Here is a 19,888-nt window from a genome sequence, read left to right as displayed (position 1 = left end):
CATTCTTTTCCAGAGTAGCAAAAAGCAGAAACATATGTTGCCAAAGTAAGATAATTAATAATGTCATGAATAATGTGAACGCTAGCACTAGCTGGGTCAAAGTTAGCTGTGGTCATGGTAAATGGACTTGACCACTGAGCTGCCGTCGCCAGCTGCCAGCTGGGTACTTGTTTTATCACAACTGCTTTTGTGTGCAAAAGCTCATTAAATATGTATTCTTTTTTAAATTTAAAGTACCAAACAGGACAACACTTCTTTAGAGGTGTACATTATGCTGCTCGCCGTAACTACGTCATAAAGAGTGATAGAACTGAAACTTTATGACTGTTGTCATTCACTTAATAAAGTCACATCACAAGAGTTGCTCTACACATTTCTGTCATGACAATCAGCCAGGGGCCCATAGCCTGCCATGGCTGGCTTTATATACTACTCTTCATTCCTGACAGTTTGTTTAGTAGTCAGACCAGCTACAGTGCTAAAAAAGTTCTTAAATCCTAAAGCCATGATTACATAATAAGCAGTTTTCCAATTGTAGCACAGACAGTTCAAAGAATCTCAAGGATCTATGCACTTGTGGTTTCCATACAACTGTTGGTTAAGCTTAAATAATAGACATGTACAGTAATTGTAGAGAAAATGAAAACCAACTCATGTAGGCTAGAAAGGTCCTGTCTTACTTATGAGCATGCCCTAATGAGTGAAGTTGCAGCCAACACATTCTCCCTCCCAACTCGTCATTTTGGTCATACAGACGGTATAAAGATGCCTCAGTGCGTTGGTATCAGACGCTGAGCAGCACTGATCAAGTGTCAGTATTTGAGGATTTGGTAATGAGAGCGGGGTAACGCTGCAGGTGTTGTTCAAGACAAAAAAACGTGGTAACATCAAAGATTAAGGTTTAAAAGTTTTGACCCATCCTTATTTTACATCCTCAATCAGCAATAAAGAAATACGTATATAAACACTAACTTTTTCTTTATTTTGGGGATTTTGGATACCTGTTCATTGATATTTTTTATACTTACCTTTTATACCTTTATCGATGTTTTATGATTGCACTCTTTATATTTGCATTTCAGGATAAATTAAGTTCTATCTTATCTTAAAAACCAAAACATTGTTAAAGGACTACAAGTACTTTTATTTTGACAACAATATGAACGCAGAACATATAAATCATAGAATATAATTAACTTTAAAATTCTTCCACCTCTGTTGAGTATTGCCTTTCACAAACCCTGGTCAGTGATGGTCATACATACACACTGTTCTGGTGTAGGCATGCCGTAGCTCAGTCTATAGAAGGCAGATGAAAACGTGTTTGTGCCTGCAGAAAATAGAGTCATCAAGCCAGTGGAAGGCAGGGTGCTGAGAGCTGAGTACTGCCCTCTGTCACCAGTATGAGCCTCTGATGAGCATCTGGGTTCCCTTGCCAATATTTCAGTATATGTGCTCACGCTGGTTTGCAGATGAGGGCGTAAAATTGCGAGGCCCTTTTTACCCCTGTGACATAAGTCCCATTAATAGCGCCCTGATCCACACAAGCTGTTTTGGCCTCAAACTGTCTCCCAAGACGGTGCTGGCCGTGGCCGTGGTGGGGGCAGTGAGGAGATGTCACCAATGTATCATTTACTGTGCATGTTTGTTTTAATTTTAATTTGCCAATCGTTACAAGCTTGTAGCTTGGGTTTTGGACAGGAAGGATGTCCCCACAATTGTTTGGAACCACCTCTCTGCTGCTCCCCCCTCATTCCCACCCTTGGTTGGCTGCAGCATGCCCCTGCTACCACGCTAAACTCATCAGCTCAGCACAGCCCAGCACTGGTCTGGGGCAGGAGTACAGGGTCCCAGAGGAGGACCGGGCTCTGCTCATCCACCCAGCTTAGGAGGGCAGGGATTGGGTTTAGGCGACAGGTGCCAGAGGGACCTGCTAGTCCCCTCGCAACAACACACACACACACACACACACACACACACACACACACACACACACACACACACACACACACACACACACACACACACACACACACACACACACACACACACACTAACACACAGAAATACATACACACTGAATCTGGCCATGCCTTAATCCCCAGCCAGCTGTTGCAGTTGCTCTCCCAATCAGTCTAAAGTGTCCAGCACTGGTGAAGCTTGTCGATGTCTGCCTGTGTGTGTGTGTCAGCGTGGAGGGAGGTGTGTGTATGTGGGTTGGGGATGTGGAGGGGTCAGGTAGCTGCCATGCATGCCAGTCATCCTAGCAGTCTGGAGCACTTGGAACCAGACCCCTGTTCACCCGATGATGGCCCAGGCGCCCGGCCTGATAGATTCATAACACATGTTCCACAGGCACTGTCAGCACACACACACACACACACACACACACACACACACACACACACACACACACACACACACACACACACACACACACACACACACACGCACACACACACATAATACACCCTCATTCATTATCTTCCCCCTGGCTCAGATAGGCCCAATCCTATCACAGTCCACCCCAAAGGCCAGAAGAGGTGAGATGAGGCAGACACTCCTCTGTCCTCACCCCCTACCCTTGCGTTTGAGCCGGCCCATCCCCATGTGACCCTACAGACACAGTCTAATCCATCAGGACCACGGGCAGGGGTGTTTTGGTAAGGGTTATGGAGGGCGCTGCGTCTGCTGTCAGGGTGTATCTCTGCCAGTTCATGGCTCATGTCATCGCTGGGGTTTCTCAACATCCAGCAGATTATTGCTAGATGGTCCTGAGGTTATCCCCAAACACCTACACAGCACAGTAAAACATTATAAATACCCAGGCCTGTGTGATACATGCAGACTAATATTGATATTTGCTTGTATAATCCTTAATTTTATCATCATAATTCCATTTTTGGTACCATTTATGGCAGGAGTTTTTTCAGCAATAGCATTAATTCCCTGTCTTTATAGTATTCATTATACCAAACGGAGTTTGCCTTTCCAGACAACAAGAACATGTCAGACGACACTGTTGACTGCCTTTAATAGTCTTTTATAAAAGAAAGTATGTGATTTGTCCTGTAAACAGATACAGTGGTTAATGGGTAATTTAGGTTCCAGTTTGTCTATGGATAAATGCTGCAGCTTCTCAAGACCCAAGTAAAGTTCCTGTGACTTGCTCCCCAACTGCTGGGTGAAGGGACTTATTTCAATTTGCATCCACTACTAAGGCAACGTAACAAATCTATTTATTTTAAAGTGGCCCTATTATGCTTTTCCACTTTTCCCTCTTCTTTAGTGTGTTATATATATTTTTGTACATGTAAAAGGTCCGTAGAGTGTAAAACCTGAAGTCCACACCTAAAAGGAGTTACCCTCCCCCTCAGAATCACTGCTCCTGAGCTGCCTGAAATGGTTCCATTGAATTCTCTCCTTCACTTCTGTAACTTTATGAGGTCACAATGTTACAGAAGTCACGTAAAACTCCTTCCAGCTAGTTTGTCCCGCCCTCAAACAACAAAAGAGAGGGACGGAGCTGGAGCTCCGGAGGAAGAGTTTTTTTAAATGTGAAACATTGACCAATCACAACAGAGCGGGCTAGCTGACCAATCAGAGCAGACTTTGCTTTCTGGAGGGAGGAGCAAGCGCTACAACGGAGCATTTCAGAGAGAGGGTGAGAAGAGGTGCTGCAGGACAGCCAGGAGGAGAAAAACAAGGCGGATTATGAGCATTAACGCATGTAAACATGTTGTAACTGTAACTTATAAAATTATACACCCGTAAAATAGCATAATAGGGCCTGTTTAAGCCAAACCAAGGTGTCCAACTAAACAAAAACAAGTAGTTTTGTAGTGGTTTTGTTACCTTTTGTCTCAATTTAAAACAAGACCATAATCCGAGAGTGAATACGTTTCTCACAAAATGTAATTGAGAATACAGTTTTGTTTTATGGGAACGTAATTTTGTAGGGACAGGGTTGCAAAAACAACACAGCAATGAGCTCTTAACAGAAAAGATGGAGACAAACATAAACTCCACAGCAGCACCAAAGATGGACATGATAAACACAAAATTAGGGATCGAGCAGATTACCACAAGAAGCTGATAACCCACCCAAACTAATTTCATCAGCTGGGTACTCAGGGGAGACTTTCTGTTTGTGACAAGAAAAAAGCCTCTTTCTTGTATTTGCATACCATGGCTGCAATAGTAATTTTGATGTCGGTGTCGGTAAAGCAAATGCAAGTTTTATGATGACTAACTTCATGCCATACATAATCATAAGATGAAAAGCTTTGGCACTTGAAACAATTTACACAGACTGCATCCAAACCAGGTGTTGTATTCCTTAAAAGTGCAGCTTGAAGGTGCAGACATGGTTCGCTCAGTTTATGATAATATAGAAAAAGTGAGCTGTTAGAGGTAACTTTCGCTTCCCAGGAAAAGCTGACTGCCAGTTGGATGGCCCTTTTCGTGTGGGTGTTAGTAAAAAGCAAATGCAAGTCTTATGAGGATGATTCACATAATGTGATGATTTCATAATGTCATTACTCTATTATGTGATCACAAGATGGAACTCTCAGCTACATCACCAGTTCATATGGACCATTTCCACACACCAGGCTGTGTATGAATATGATATCTGTTAAAAGCCAAGTCAATAAGATGTGTTAATATGATCCACTCTGCAGTCAGAGTCTAGGCATTATCGAGACCCTCCCTGCTCTGGCAATACCACGGTTAGTGAGGCTCCCCTGATAGTGTTTGCTATAAAAGAGCATAGTAAGCTCATATCAATATTGGAAAAAATTCACATTGACTTTTTCTCTGTATGTAGCCAGGGGAGTGGTAGTGACTTAACTAGCCCCCTCCAGAAGTAGATCCAGTATCAGTGCTTTTAGCCCATATGGCCAGTTTTGACATAATCAATGCAGCTGGACTATCAGAAGCAATTAGCCTAAGAATATTTGGAAAGATGAGTACAATGTGTTTCTCCGAGGAGTTTATATATGTTATGGTGTGGCCTTTTCACTCCGGATAAAACATTTTTTTTTTAATTGTCCATGATTGGTTGCCATTACATCACAACAGCCTTTTGTAAATGTGATAATCCCATCTGTCAACTAGCTGCCACTTTGCAGTTTTATATTAGAGCCTTGAATGTAAAATTATTCCTGACATTATTTGTTATTTGCACTACTGTTTCAGTTCATGATCCCATGAAAAGTCTTCACACAGTGGGAGTGTTTTGTTTGTTTTTTGTTATGAATTCACACGTCAATATATTATTTCGAACTGTTGTGTTTGTCATGAATACTAATATTAAATAATTAAATAATATTAAATATTAAATAGTGACATACTCTATCCATCCTCATCCATCCATCCATCCATCAACCTTGATATAACTTACAATTTGATAATACAATATCACATTTGCAACGGTGACAAAATGTTCTCATAATACTTAATATAATACAATACATCGGTACAAGCTGCTCTGTTGTTGTTTGGTTACTTTTTCAAGCAAGGGAAGAAGCTGTCATTTTGACTAGCTTTCTTGCTGCTTTCTTGCTAGTAGCTTAGCTCGCTTACTAGCAAATGGCTGCTTCCTTGCTGATTTCATACGAACATTTGCATATTTCTGCCTCTGTAGTTGTTGTATATGTACTGAATATGCAATTTAATTTACACTTGTATTCAATGTGGTCACAATGGGTCCCTGACCAGCAACCGGGGACGGTTTGGCCGATTGGATCACAATCCGACCTCAAAGCCTTTTGGGTGCATTTACACCTGTTCCTCATGTGGTAAAGCACTATCCCAATGCAATCCGATCAGCCAAAATGCATATAAATGCAAGGTGTAAAGGTTGTGCTTTGACAAGGTATCTGTATTAAAGCAGGGAATGGATCCTTGCAGGATTTGGTTTTGATAAATACCTATTGGCGCCAATGTTTGACGGTGGTGATGAAGCTGTTGCTTGTGTTCTATAGTCGAACACATTCTCTATGCATGTGTCTATAGTATAGCCTGCTGTCTATAGTATAGCCCACTGAGGTTATTGGACTGTACAGACAAGGTTGTATGTGTGTGTGTGCATATATGTGCGAACTGGAGAGCCCCTGAGTGCTCTTTGTGCTAATAAAACAGCAGCTCTGTGGGACACTGGACACCCTGGATCAAACTCCATCACATTATTGAAATATTACACTTCCCCGAGCCAAGGGCTTGCACCCAGTTGATGCGTTTGTATGTCAAAGGTGTGTGTGGGCGCATACAATAATGTGTGTGTGTGGGTGCGTCTTAATATGCACACGTAGGTGTGTGATGATGCAGGCGTGCAGCCATGAATAGTAATATGTGTGTTTACCCACAGTGTTGTCAGTGGCTTGACAGTCCCTTCACAATACACTGTGTCTGCTCTCTAAGTGCTGGCGTTCTCATCGATCCCCAGCCTGTAGGGAGGATATTGGAATATCTGAAGGTGCTTGATGGTTCACCCAGACACTGCTGAATGAAAATGTCTATCGGCTGTCACAGTAAAGGGAGGGAAATTAAGACCATGATTATGGGAATTTTGATTTGATTATCTTTTATATGTTATATGGATGTGTCTTAATCATAACCTTTTTTACTGTTTGGGCTTATGAAGGTGACCAGCTGTGCCAGTTTTATATAATATTTTTGTTACAAACAATTGAATTTAATTCTGAACGCTAATAACAGACATTATTCAAAGTACTCAACCCTGATTCTGTTCTAAAAAGTTTTAAACAATAGATTCACACATTTTTAAATTTAAATATTGTATTTGGTCTCCAACAGACAATGCCTGAATAAATGATCCATTACAAAATGATAATCTGAAAGCATTCAAAGAGGGCATACCTCACCCACTACTTTATTTCTTATTATAATATTTCTAAAGAAAATCCTAAGAAATGATCAGTCTGCATTCAAATAGACACACTGATCAATTCTGATCAGACAATCCTGTGCCATAGTTTTATTTTCAAGTTTTCATTTATGTTGTGTTTAGACTGTGCATACACATGGTTCACTTCCACATTAATTGAGATTTATTAAAAAGAAACATACGTGTGTATGGCTTTAGTTAAAAATGACGAAAGCATGTGTATGCAAAAATGTCCCCAATTTTTTTATATCTTATTCTCTATCTGGATCAGCGCTGTACTTGGTCCTCAGTTTGTGATTCAACTTTCCAACAAATGTCATTCACATCTGGTGATAAGTCTTTAAGATTTCATATTAACTAATAAACGGGCCAAAACACAATTTTCCAATAAAAAAGTCTTCACCTTTGATGCTAATTGGAAGAGTTCCACTAAGTTTAAAGGACTCAATGTAATTATATCAAATCTAGCATTATGTTGACCCAGTTGACATTTGAGTGCACTTATGAAAGTGCACAGAGGCCAGTATAAACAGCAGAGATATTTCCTTCTGAAAAATGACTACATGGTGTAGCTGACCAACACTAACTCCAGCTCCAGTGGTGTAATGGTGACAAGTCACTTAATAGATTTTTACTACATTACACACTTTACTGTTATTATTATTATTTAAAGGGGGGTGGCCTAAATTACATTTTCAATTCTTAATCATTCATCTGTTTTATATTCATTAGTCTCAGACAATGAAACTAGCAATAGATAACATTCTTGGCATCACCTTCAATACATGTAAAAAAGTATATATATTTTTTTTTACCACCCTTCAAAACCTATAGTGGTTAAAAAAAACTACTCTGCACAAGCAAACTGACCAGTTTCTAACGCATACCTTTGTGTCGGTCTGTGTATTATCAGAGAGCAGGGAGTGAGAGCAAGGGAGTTTATGGGAAGCACAGAGATTTAAGACTGCTCTCCCAGCGCCCAGTCTCAGGGTCAGGACCTAAGTGCTTTGATCTCTCATTAGGGGGCAACCAAAACACATGAGCCACATCAACCAGTATCAGCTAGAAAGACGGGGAGCATCTCGTCCTTAGAGCTTGAATGAACTGATGTAACAAATCAGCATCAAAATAGAGGGGGTTGGAGAGATAAAGAAAAGTAGCAGAGAAAAGAACCTGTCTGCTGATAAATATATTGTAGCATTTTATGATCCAATTGGATGTCAGCGTAGGGCATGTATGATTCATAGTAGATTCAATAGTTGCTAGATTAATTTATTTCTGGAATCTGTACCAGAAACAGCAGTAGAATGGGCATTCAAATAGTCATATATTAGATATTGACTGAAATATCAGCTAATAAGACTTGTATTTGTCAAGTCTCTGAGCAGGCATAGGGCAGAAAAACAACAGCACAGAGCCAAAAACAAAGATCACTCCTTACCAGAGCGAGAGCAGTGCGCAGTTGATTTCAATCATTAATGATCCAGATTTGTGTTTCAATTCCACCCAGTGCAGATGAGGGAGGACTGTCCAGCCATCACAACAATCAGGACACAAACAAACTACACTTATCCTGTGATAAGTGTGTACTTAACATAACGGGATTAGATGAAGCTCTCGTGAGAATCTCAATCTCACAGTGAAATAACAGTACATGGTGATTGTCTTGCGATTTGCAGATTTCAGTGTGCGAATAGGATCAAAGTTTCAGGCAAAACAAGTGTGCAATTGAGAGTGAATATTGGACTATAATGAAAACAAAATCATTAGTTAATTAAGTATATTAACATAACATTGGTCAAACCAAGATTTTATGTATGAAAAATTGTCCTGTTGTACAACGAGTGATGTTGCTAGCTATATAATAGAGATTGATTAACTTTCAATTTCGACATCAGTTTTGAGGTGGAGGTGGAGCAGGAGCACCAAACTTCACAAACATAAAGGCAGGGCAAGTGTTTTTTGACAACAAGCGACATATTGCTTATCCTGTTTGTTGACCAACGGAGCAGGTGAGGACTTCTTCCTTGGGAAAAAACATCTGAAAATTGCTCCTTCGAATCGCGTCCAGTTAGGAGGAAGTGTCAACATAAATTTGCAGTAACTAAGGTTAAGAATATCCCATTCCTTCTTATAGAATATTGATATTTTCCCCCAAATGACATTCTGGTTTAGGTTAAAACACTGCTAATAAATCTTCTCCAGAATTTTAACTTGCAAGTAAAACTGCCTAAACAATGATTTTTGACACCTCGATGCCAACACAATACAACAGCAGCATTCAAACATCCATCAAGCCTCACTACTACAACTGCTGCACACTTGTGTCAATAACCTGATAATCTACTTTAGCATCAAACTTGGTTTCAACTTATTAAGAACTATACTGTTCTGAGTTTTTGGATCCATGTCTTCCATCATAGTTTTGAGCCAACAAGACAAGAACATAAGCTTATGTCACTCAATTGTAAAATGTATTTGCTTTCTCTTAAAAATATATGAAGTTACTGCAAATGTAGTTTACAGTATCATCAGCATCAATATTAACTGCAGCTTGAGTTTAAGATTTAGCTGAAGTCAGGAAGTTCTCTGAGGCAAACAGGATAGGATAACATTTAACTAAATCTAAGTTTTGATTGCTTAAATGAAAGATTTTAATCAACATTACTAGAAACCATCATTGAATGTTGGTAGGAGAGGGGACGCAAACTGGGGTCTTTTGTGTTGACTCGTTGAGAGGCAATCGAAATGCTTCCTGATATCTTGCACCTTTTATATTTTTTTTATATTATTTTTTTTTTTTCCTTTTGTCGTTGGGTTAACATTTACTGTGGCTCATGCGGGCTACTGTGGCTCAGTGGAGAGCAGGGTCATCCTCCGATCAGAGGGTTGGCGGTTCGATCCCCGGCTCCATGTCATGAGGTATGAATGTTAATTAGTGTCCTGATGGGCAGGTAGCACCTTAGTAGGTGCCATCAGTATATGAATGGGTGTGAATTATCATATGTAGTGTAAAGGATGTAGTGTAAAAAAAATGTATATGGTTACTTAGGTTACATGTTATGTCCTGTTTCAATACTGAATTTTGTAAGCATATATTGAATTATTAAAGTTGTACTGTTTACCTTGGTGTTAATGGTGGAGGTTGCGCTCCATGGACATGATATACTATATTTACATTTCCTTTAAGATTTATTGACTACTAAATAAAATAAAAACTGTATACTAAATGGAATATACTCATTTTGTTGCCTTTCCAATTGAAAATAAAATATGAATATACACTGTATAACACAACACCACACCACCGTGACATCATGCACCGTGGAATGCACTTTTCAGCCCTTATTTGGTCGTGAGGAAGTTGGCAAGCTTAGACATGATACAATTAATTAAATATACTTTCAATTGGCTACTTCACAATCTGGAAGGAATAGTGGTCCGCCATTTAAAATGTATAGGTAATAAGGTAACATATTTTGGAAGAAATGCATATGAACACTGTTTCCACATAATTTACATACAATAATATATTTATCATTTGACTGAACTGCATTCAGTTTTGACCAGACGTTCTACTACCCAAACTCAAAAGCCAGAAAATCTGATTGATTATGCAATAGGAAATGAAACTCTTGTGAGTGTTTTTGCATTGACATTCAGGGACATTTTGGATTCCGGGTGGTGCCAGGGGGGGTTAAGAGGGTTAAGAATCTTAGCGGGCCAGCTAAAGCCTTTTGGATCTGGTCCTTATTAATCTCTCCCACACCCCCACCAAGACATTAGCACCAGGCAGGTTTAGGCCGATTTACCTCGCCTGATAACGTCCCCGCCAGATATGTCAAATCACACACAGCCATGCATATACAAACACACACAAAACCATTTTTTCATCAACAGACACAGAAGAAGACATTCAGGTCGGGAGCTTCCATCTTTCTTTCCTCCTCCCCCCCTTATTTTCCATCTTACTTCCTGTTTACTTCAGAAAAAATCTAATTATTGACAGGCAGCTGTTTTTCCCGTCTTCCCTCTCTTTAAATTCTCCTTTTGTCTTTGTTTTTCTCCTTCCTCTTTTTCATTTTGTCAACCAATCCTTCCTCCCTCCTTCATTTCTTCCATTTGCTGTTTGTATGAATGTACAACTTGTTTTCTTTTTCTTTCTTGACTCCCTTTTTTATTCATTCTGCTCTTTGGATGAAACCTCCTCTCTCTTCTCCCATTTTCATTTTTCCATAACACTATTGTTTCTTTCTTTCTATCTATCAAACAACCTTCCTTTTTACTTCATGCTTCCCTGCTTCCTTCCCTTTTTCCTCCCAATGACCACTCCTTTATTAGATCATTAACCCATTTCCCACTTTCTGCCTTCATTTTTATTCACGTGAATCAGCTGCAATTATCTGTCCTTTTATTACCCGTCTGTCAGGGGCGAAAAAACAAAAGAAAGAGATGTACATGAATGTTACATATTTAGTTACTGACTCACTTAGATGTAACTGACTCGCTAACCTGTCACACAAACACGCATATCCACCCAACTCCAACTAGTTACTACAAATAGCTTTTACCTTTCCTTTCCAGTCCCCTCTGTCATTAACACACATTTGTACGCACTTTATTTAACACTTTCACCTTGGTTGAGTCCTGCAGAGTTATGTTGGCAAATTGGGCAGCCAAGATAGAGAGAGAGAGAAACGAGGGAGAGATTTTGGACTCCATTTCACACTTCCGTCAGACCCCCCATCCCCCCCCCCCCCCCCCCCCTCCCCTCCCACCCCAGTGACACCCTATGTGTTGGAGGGGTGAGTTAAGACCCCCCTGGCTATCCTGGATTATCCTCCATATAAGAGCCTTAACCCCGGCCAGCACTACAGGCCTACTGTCTGGATCCAGATCAACACACATACACTCACACGTACAAATGCAATCATATGCTGACCTCAGAGGAAGGGGCAGGGCAAAAAGCAAGCAGCAAGAAGTTCAGCGATTACAAACAGAAAATAAAGGTGCATGATTATGTGTGGCGTCTGTTCAATCTTGAAGTGTAGAACATGTGAAAAAACTGTAAATCATTGATTCGAGTGAGGGAAGGGGTCTTCATAAGTTAGTGTGTGTCATCATGGAACTCTGTGTTTAATATTTCACATGATATAATTTGTTTAACTGGGGACACCGGAACTTTGAGTTCTGTTTCCAAAGTAAGATTAATTCAAAATCTCGCTGACTTTTGTATGCAAAACCAAAAGTACAACCTTTGGACAGAGTCTTTTTCAAAAGTATGCTCACTTCATACGTTTTGATCAGGACTTGTTGAAAAACGATCTAATACCGTTGTTTATTCAGTATTTAGAACTTTTTTGTGAGATTTTTGGATATGGACAAAGCCAAGAAGTTTTTCTGTGCTCCCAAAGTAATTATTGTTTAACTATGTTAAAACCACAAATGTTTCAATTTCTTATAGCAACTGCCCTAGTGGATGCTGATTTGAGCAAACTTCAGAAAGGCTGATGCAGAAGAAACACAGATTAGTGATTGTATTGAGTTACAGAAGCTAGTGGAACAGAGTCTGGCCCAGACGTGACGCTGTGACCATGGCTCTCTCTTGTATTATCATGACTGGTGCTTTGACTGAATAAATTGATTAGCCGAATGACAGAAAATAAATAAACAACAATTTTGAAAAAAAGTATTCTTCTTGCTCAATATGACAGTAAAGTGAACATCTTTGGGTTCGGAACAGTTGTCACTTTTGGCTCCAAAAAAATGTGATAGCATGTTAGTGTTTTTTGGACGTTTTAGACTGAAAAGTTAATTTGTTAAAAATAATTGACAGAAGAATGTGATGAAAATATTTTTTTGTAAATATAGCCATGGAGCATACTATTTCCATCTATCACCCAGAATGTCCAGTATAAAAAAGCCACTAAAACTGATATTTTCAAACAAACAAAATTGACATTTTACTCGAATATGGAGTTTGTCATCAGTTTTGATTGTGCACACGACAGGTGACTTATAATCTGCTGCCAGAGAGGAAATGTACTTTTTTTATTTTTTTCTTAACTTCATTTAGGAAAACATCCAGAGTTGCTGGGGAGGGTGTTGATTCATTCGAGCTCTCTCTCTCTCTCCCAGGGTGTAAATTTATGGTGTGTGTGTCTGGGTGGAGAAGGCACAGATTAAAGGGGCGGGGTAGTTGCAGTGTTTTGGCCAGATCTCTATGGAGGCCGGACCTATAAAGTGCCGTGAAATGTATTTTATTGTCGCTTAATCTTCACACTGTGGCAGAGCCCCATTTCACACTGGATTGTGGGGGCCCGCCTGCTTTTGTGTGTGTGTGTGTGTGTGTGTGTGTGTGTGTGTGTGTGCGCGCGCACACGTTTGCGCGCTTAAACTCCCTGGGGGCCGTGGCTAATTGGACAAATTTGCACAGCAGGGGTGGAGGCACATGCACGGCAGGAGATTTGATTTATGGGCGCCGGGGCTAGAGACACACACATACTTAGACAAAGATGGCAAACATATATATAAAAGATTATTCAGTACATATTGTCTACGTACTTATGAAATAATATAATATGAATTAATTTAACTTTCAAACACATTCTCACACTTACTTGTGTTGACAAGAATATCATAATCTTACATTCTAAACAGTATATGAATGTAATTATGATGTCAAAAACGTGATGGAGTGAGTCTCATTTATAATTCACCCCCCTTAACTGAGCAGCCGATTCTCAAGGAAAACATGTCGGCTTTGTACATTTCTGCAAACCAGGGATACGTTGAATGTGTTCCTTTTTGCACTCGGTCAGAGCAAGTGACGCAGTATATCAAGCGACCATTATCGAAAGTTACCTGGTACAATAGCAGTCAACAACAGACAGAAAACTGACTTTTATGCAGGAGACCTTTGTTTGTGACCCGTGTGAAACGATAAGTTTATTTTGACTTTAAATGTAACGTTGCGTAAGAGAGTCTGCTAAGGGTTTTTTTAATTTATTTATCGTAGGATTATTAAATTTGGTAAAATTTTTACCGTTATCATAAATTTTTACTCAAACCGTGATGTTAACCAAGCAGTTTTGTTGCCCTAACCTAACCAAAGCCTCACAACATTAGACACATCTCATTATGTTTCTGCAAACATGATACGAGGCTGATAAGAAATCATTCATGTTATGTATTTTTTGTTTAGAAACGTCTACATTAAACATATGCAGTGTGCAGAAATGTAAAATGGCATAAGAAAATGTTGCAGCATGGTTGAAATCCAAATAACCTTTTGTGCAGTTTATTTGTGTAGTAAAGGTCTGCAAACCACAGGACTCTGTTATCGTTAACTGTCCCCACATAGTTATTCAAGATCATTTAGTAACCATGCTAAACGCATCAACACATCAACTCACATCAATCTTTCAGCCAGGAGACCCCAGTTTGTTACCCATGTGAAATAAAAAGTCAATGTTGATGTTTTGGTCACGTAACTTGCTTACTTGTCCGCACTTCTGTGGTAACATTAACCCAAACAATGATCTATTCCTAAACCTAACTAAGTACTTTTTTTGCCTAAACCTTACTAAGTATTTCAAGATCAATTCCTAAACCTAACCAAGTAGTTTTGTTGCCTAAATCTAACTTAGTTTCCTGTAAAGATAAGATATCATACTAATCGTTGTATGAGGATACTTTGAAAAATACGTATACAAACATACAAAAAGGACACTATAGGCTAGGAATACATTATTTAAGAAAATTTGTGAAAAGTAAGGTCTATAGTTGGGATTTAAAATATCACAGTGTCGAAACTATTCTAACATCAGCAGACAAACGTCTTCATTCAGTGCATAAATACTGAGAGCCATCTCATCAGACTTAGAAAGTGCCCTGGGCACATGGAGGAGATTTCCACCTTGTGACCGAGATATCTGCCGGGATAATAAACAGCATGTCTGAGATAAAAAAAAAAGAAAAAGGAGGATTTTGAATTGTATTCTGAAAGCAGCAGCTAACCAGTGAAAGTTGTGGATGACTTTGGAAGAGATTCTAAAATTCTGGGGGAAAATGGATGTCTTTTAGCAAAATATTGTGCAATTTGAAGATAACAAGGTGACTAAAGTTCCATTGACAGCTTATTGCTGTAGTTCATAATTGCAGTTGGTGATCATGAGTTATTGTCTATAAAATAGACTTTATCTCAATAGGAACCATTTTACTCTTGCTCCTAGATCAGTAGGAAAGAAGACTCGCCCGCTCATGCTACGCAATCAGCCCAGTGCTGTGAACTGGTTTGCTGGAGTGTATTCCTGTGTTTTGGACTGGTGTGAGCTGCCTTGTTGACTGGTTTTTCTCTGCTCTCTCATTACGCTGCTTTGATGCCTCCACTGACACTTTGGTCAGAGTTTCCAACACCACAGCCATGTTGTTTAAGGACAACGCTCTGTGCACATATCCTTGTGTGACTAAATGTGTGTGTGTGTGTGTGTGTGTGTGTGTGTGTGTGTGTGTGTGTGTGTGTGTGTGTGTGTGTGTGTGTGTGTGTGTGTGTGTGTGTGTGTGTGTGTGCCATAGTATGTTGGGACTGTGAACCAAACAAAGTAGTGGCCACACCAGCATCTGGGCCCCGGCCTGTAGAGTCAGGGCGGTAAACACACACACACACTACAGAAAATCAGTGTCACATTTAGCTTGGCTCTCTCCCAGTCCTCCCCTGTCATTTACTGTATTAGCTGTGGTCTTGGTGCTGAAATGGCCCATTATGTGGTCTGTGTAAGTGTGTATGTATATGTATGTGTGAGAATGTGTATGTGTGTGTCTGTTTGCATGTATGAATGTGACTGATTATACTGTATATGTGTGTTAGCGTGTTTGTCTGCGTGTGTGAGTCAGAGCTTCGTGTGTATGTCTAAGTGTGTGTGTGACGCTGTTGTTGTTTGTCTCCCCACACCACCACAGTGCTGGAACGGTCCTGGCCACACACCCTTTGATGTGTGTGTGCGTGTATGTGTGTCTGAGTGTGCGAGTGTGTGAGTGAGTGTGTCTTGATGTTGTGGCCACAGTAGATGACAAGACGTCCTGCTCTTTCTCAGCAGGATCCTTCCTGCAGCTGCCTGCACACACACACATACCTCACACACGCACACACATAGGGTCCATCTGCACATGGTTACCTCACCCTGCTGTCCTTTTTTATCTTCTTTTGTCTCTACATACTCTCTTTACTGTTCAGCCCTTTCTTTGATGAAGTCACAGCAATCCTTTTAGTTTCTTTCTGAGATGTAAAGTGTCACCTAAGTTGTGTTTGGATTAGACATATGTTGTAAACCATAGATACCATAGATGAAATATACTTCATATCAAACCATTACAATGCCAAAATTGCAAATATCTACTGTTTACCCCACAAAATTTGTCAGTTTCAACTACGAGTTACAAAAAAAGATGAAACCCAGACCCCAATGAAATCTGTCTGCGTTCACAGCTTTTGAGTAAGGGTGACCCCACAGCACCTGCAGTGTTCGGTAGGTGGGAGAAAAAGGGGAAGCACGTGTATATTTATTTTCATTCATACTACAGTACAACAACATTTTACATGTGTTATACTGACAGGTTCACAGCAACACACTTTTAAAACTGCAATATGCAAGTGAAGTAAATTTGTTCCAATGACTACCTAAATCCTCCATTTCTTGTGTCAAATGGATGTGGTCAATGGTAAGCTGGTGGTAGCAGAGTTTAGAGGTCCCTAGGATTTTAGTTTATACTTGTGTTGCCCATTTATTTCTTAATGCCCTATTCCAGTATTGTGACTTTGGATGTTGTGAATCTGGTATTGTCCAGATCCTGATTGCTTTTACTCCTTGTCTTTCTTTTAGTCAAGAGTAATAATTACCCATGTTTAGTATCACAGAGGATATTCAGAAAACCTGGGTGAGTATAAATAGTATTAACTATAGTAAACAGAGTCTGCCTCCCTTAAACCCTCCGGAGTCCTGTTCTCTGTCCTGCAGTCTGCCTGTGAAGTGAAGCAATTTCTGGGATGCCACAATGAAGACAGGTCTCTGTAAAGATGTGGGCACAACAGTCTCCGATCTCCTGTTGCTGGCTTAAAATTATTTTGTCCACGTTATTGTCCTGCAACAGGACATTAGCCAGGAGCAGGCTATGTAGTGGAGTGACCTTAGGTCCGAGCTTGGTTAGCTTAGCCCCCCGTGGGCTCCTCCCTATCTTCAAGGGACGGCTTCTTCGGTGGGGTGTAGTCTGGCTGTCCTAGTTGGGTGGTGGGAGGATGTTTTGGGCAGGGATAGTCTCAAAGTTTGCTCCACTTTGTCCAAATGCCTGCTTCCTTCTCCGATGTTGATTAGCGTAGCTTATCTCTGTCATATGCCGTATATGAACCAACAATAAATACGAAAACACAACCTTTTTATGTACCGATGTTCATCAGGCATATCATCCACCACATCTTCATGTGTCTGGTTACCTTGATTCATAATCTTTTCAGTAACTCATTTCTATGTTGATTTTGTACTTCAAGAACTTGCTAGTGTTAATAGGATGGACAACCGTTGGGGTTTTTTGATTGGACTACACTCCTTTGTACTGTTCATTTTGTAAAGGCCTAGAATTGCATATGTTAAACAAATAATCATACAGGATGAGCCAAGTCTAAGTGTCACTAAGGTGACATCTCTGACATCAATAACCATAGATTTATTAATTATATAAATTGCAAAACAAATGTTGGGTTATCTAGACATTTTTTATCGTTAAACCAAGCCTAAATCATTTTTTTAAATATATATTATTACATAATTAACACACACACACACACACACACACACACACACACACACACACACACACACACACACACACACACACACACACACACACACACCGTATATATTTTCACTCTATTGAGTGTCTATGAAGGGAGTGATTATAAATCTGCATGCTCCTGGTGTTTGCCAGCATGGCTTCACAGCTCTGTCACAGCCACTGGCTTTCACTCTGACACTGCCAATGATAGCATTGGTGTGAGTCTGTGTTCCTGTTTGTGTGTGCTCGTGTATTTGTGTGCTTCAGTCTCAGGAGAGGCACAGCTCGTTGGTTATCTCAATGGTGGCTATCTCCTGCACTTGGCAGCCGTGTGTGTCTGTGTGTGTGTGTGTGTGTGTGTGTGTGTGTGTGTGTGTGTGTGTGTGTGTGTGTGTGTGTGTGTGTGTGTGTGTGTGTGTGTGTGTGTGTGTGTGTGTGTGTGTGTGTGTATACGGACTGTGAAAACAACCTGTTGGTGGGTTGCATTATATCTTAGCTTTCAAGTATATGCAGTTTCCTATCAGCTCAATCTATCTAGTTTCCTTTTCCAGATCGCTACACATGCACATGAACAAACATACTTACTTGTGTGAGTGTGTGTGTGTGAGTATGTTTGTGTGTTTGCGGGAGTGTGTATGAGCCTGCTGCCCTTCCAGGATTTATTGTTGTTCTGCGACCCAAAGTAAATGGATGACGTATCAGTCTTGTTTTCTCTCCTTCTATTGTCTGAGGATCATCTGGAAGTGTTTTATTCGCCAATGGCTCCTCAGTGCGGGACACTCTGAATCATTCAGAGACTCCCCATAACAATATTTCCATTGTTTATTTGTTTGCATCTCTGTGTTTTCCCCAGTCTGGTTGGAGAAAAAGAAAGAAAAGAAAAGATAATTGAGAGAAGCAGAGGATAAGTTTGCACAAGAATAGAATTGTTGGAAAAACACTCCTGGGTCTCCACTGGTCAGTGGAATATCATGGATTTTTTTTCTGTGAAACTATCCAAATATAGATGTATAAAATCAAACTGATTTTAAAATGACTGTTGCATCACAAGAACCGTGTAAAACTTCTGAGCTGAGGTCATTGCCATAGTCCTAACTTTTTAGATAGCATGATCTGTCTTGGAACAACTTTTGGGTGTGATGGGACACAAAAAATCAAGTGCAAGTCAGTTTGAACCACTTGCTTCCTCTTCTTTTTTGTTAAATGGTTATTCTTTTGAAAAAATCAGTAATAAAAATGGAAATGGAAATGATGAGCTTTATTCAGTTAAGAAAGGGACATATCAGAAATGTGCAGTATTATGCATCTTTTTATATATGTGCACAAGTATCAACTTCATGTGATAACACACGTATCTGAATATGTGTGTCTGTGTGTTGACAGTGGAGGTAAACTAGTAGCAGCTCTCTCTACACTCTTGTTCTATTAAGGAGAAATTACATTTAAGCATGTTACAATGCACACAGTAGTGTTCAAGGCGCAGGAAAGAGATTGTGTGGGTGTTCACATAAGTCTGTCTGTCTCCCTGCTGTGTGTGCACATTTATAAGTGTGTAACTGTAGGTGGCTATTTTAATGTATGTGAATCTGGCCATTCTTCTATTAATGTGTGTCTGTTAACGTGTGTGTGTGTGTGTGTGTGTGTGTGTGTGTGTGTGTGTGTGTGTGTGTGTGTGTGTGTGTGTGTGTGTGTGTGTGTGTGTGTGTGTGTGTGTGTGTGTGTTTGTGTTGGCTGTGGCCAGCGGAGATCGATGGTCTGTAAAGTGGATTCCTTATTGGTCTGTTTGCTTTGGCATCACTTGAAAGAAGCCCACTGATTACACTCCCAGATGTGTCATGCACACACATACACACACACACACACACACACACACACACACACACACACACACACACACACACACACACACACACACACAAAACACACACAAAAACACAAAAACACACACCACTGTTCACTGCTGCTTGTGTTCATGTCTGTCTTTGTGTATGTTGAGAAGGAAGAGGGGGAGCATACATACTTACCATCCCTTACCTTTTTTGCTTTGGTAGGTTACATCTTCACAAGGACAAGGACTCTCTCAGTCTCTCTGTCTCCCTCTCACAGACTAACACACACACACAAACGCACAAACACAGTGACACAAATAAA

General features: G+C 40.1%; 1 protein-coding gene across 4 annotated transcripts in view; it reads left to right on the top strand.

Annotated features, from left to right (window-relative positions):
• bcas3 (BCAS3 microtubule associated cell migration factor) overlaps positions 1-19,888 on the top strand; it is a 330,904-nt gene that overhangs the window by 257,641 nt on the left and 53,375 nt on the right. The window contains exon 24 of one of the 4 annotated variants that reach the window (XM_054596896.1): positions 12,375-12,429. The exons of the other annotated variants lie outside the window; for them this stretch is intronic. Coding sequence (XP_054452871.1) covers positions 12,375-12,421 — 47 coding nt within the window. The 3' untranslated portion in view covers positions 12,422-12,429. Of the gene's footprint in view, positions 1-12,374; positions 12,430-19,888 lie in introns of those variants that run through there. 4 annotated transcript variants of the gene reach the window in all.

This window comes from Anoplopoma fimbria, chromosome 1, assembly GCF_027596085.1.
Source record: "Anoplopoma fimbria isolate UVic2021 breed Golden Eagle Sablefish chromosome 1, Afim_UVic_2022, whole genome shotgun sequence".
NCBI classification, from domain to species: domain Eukaryota; kingdom Metazoa; phylum Chordata; class Actinopteri; order Perciformes; family Anoplopomatidae; genus Anoplopoma; species Anoplopoma fimbria.
This window is presented reverse-complemented; position numbering and strand designations above follow the sequence as displayed.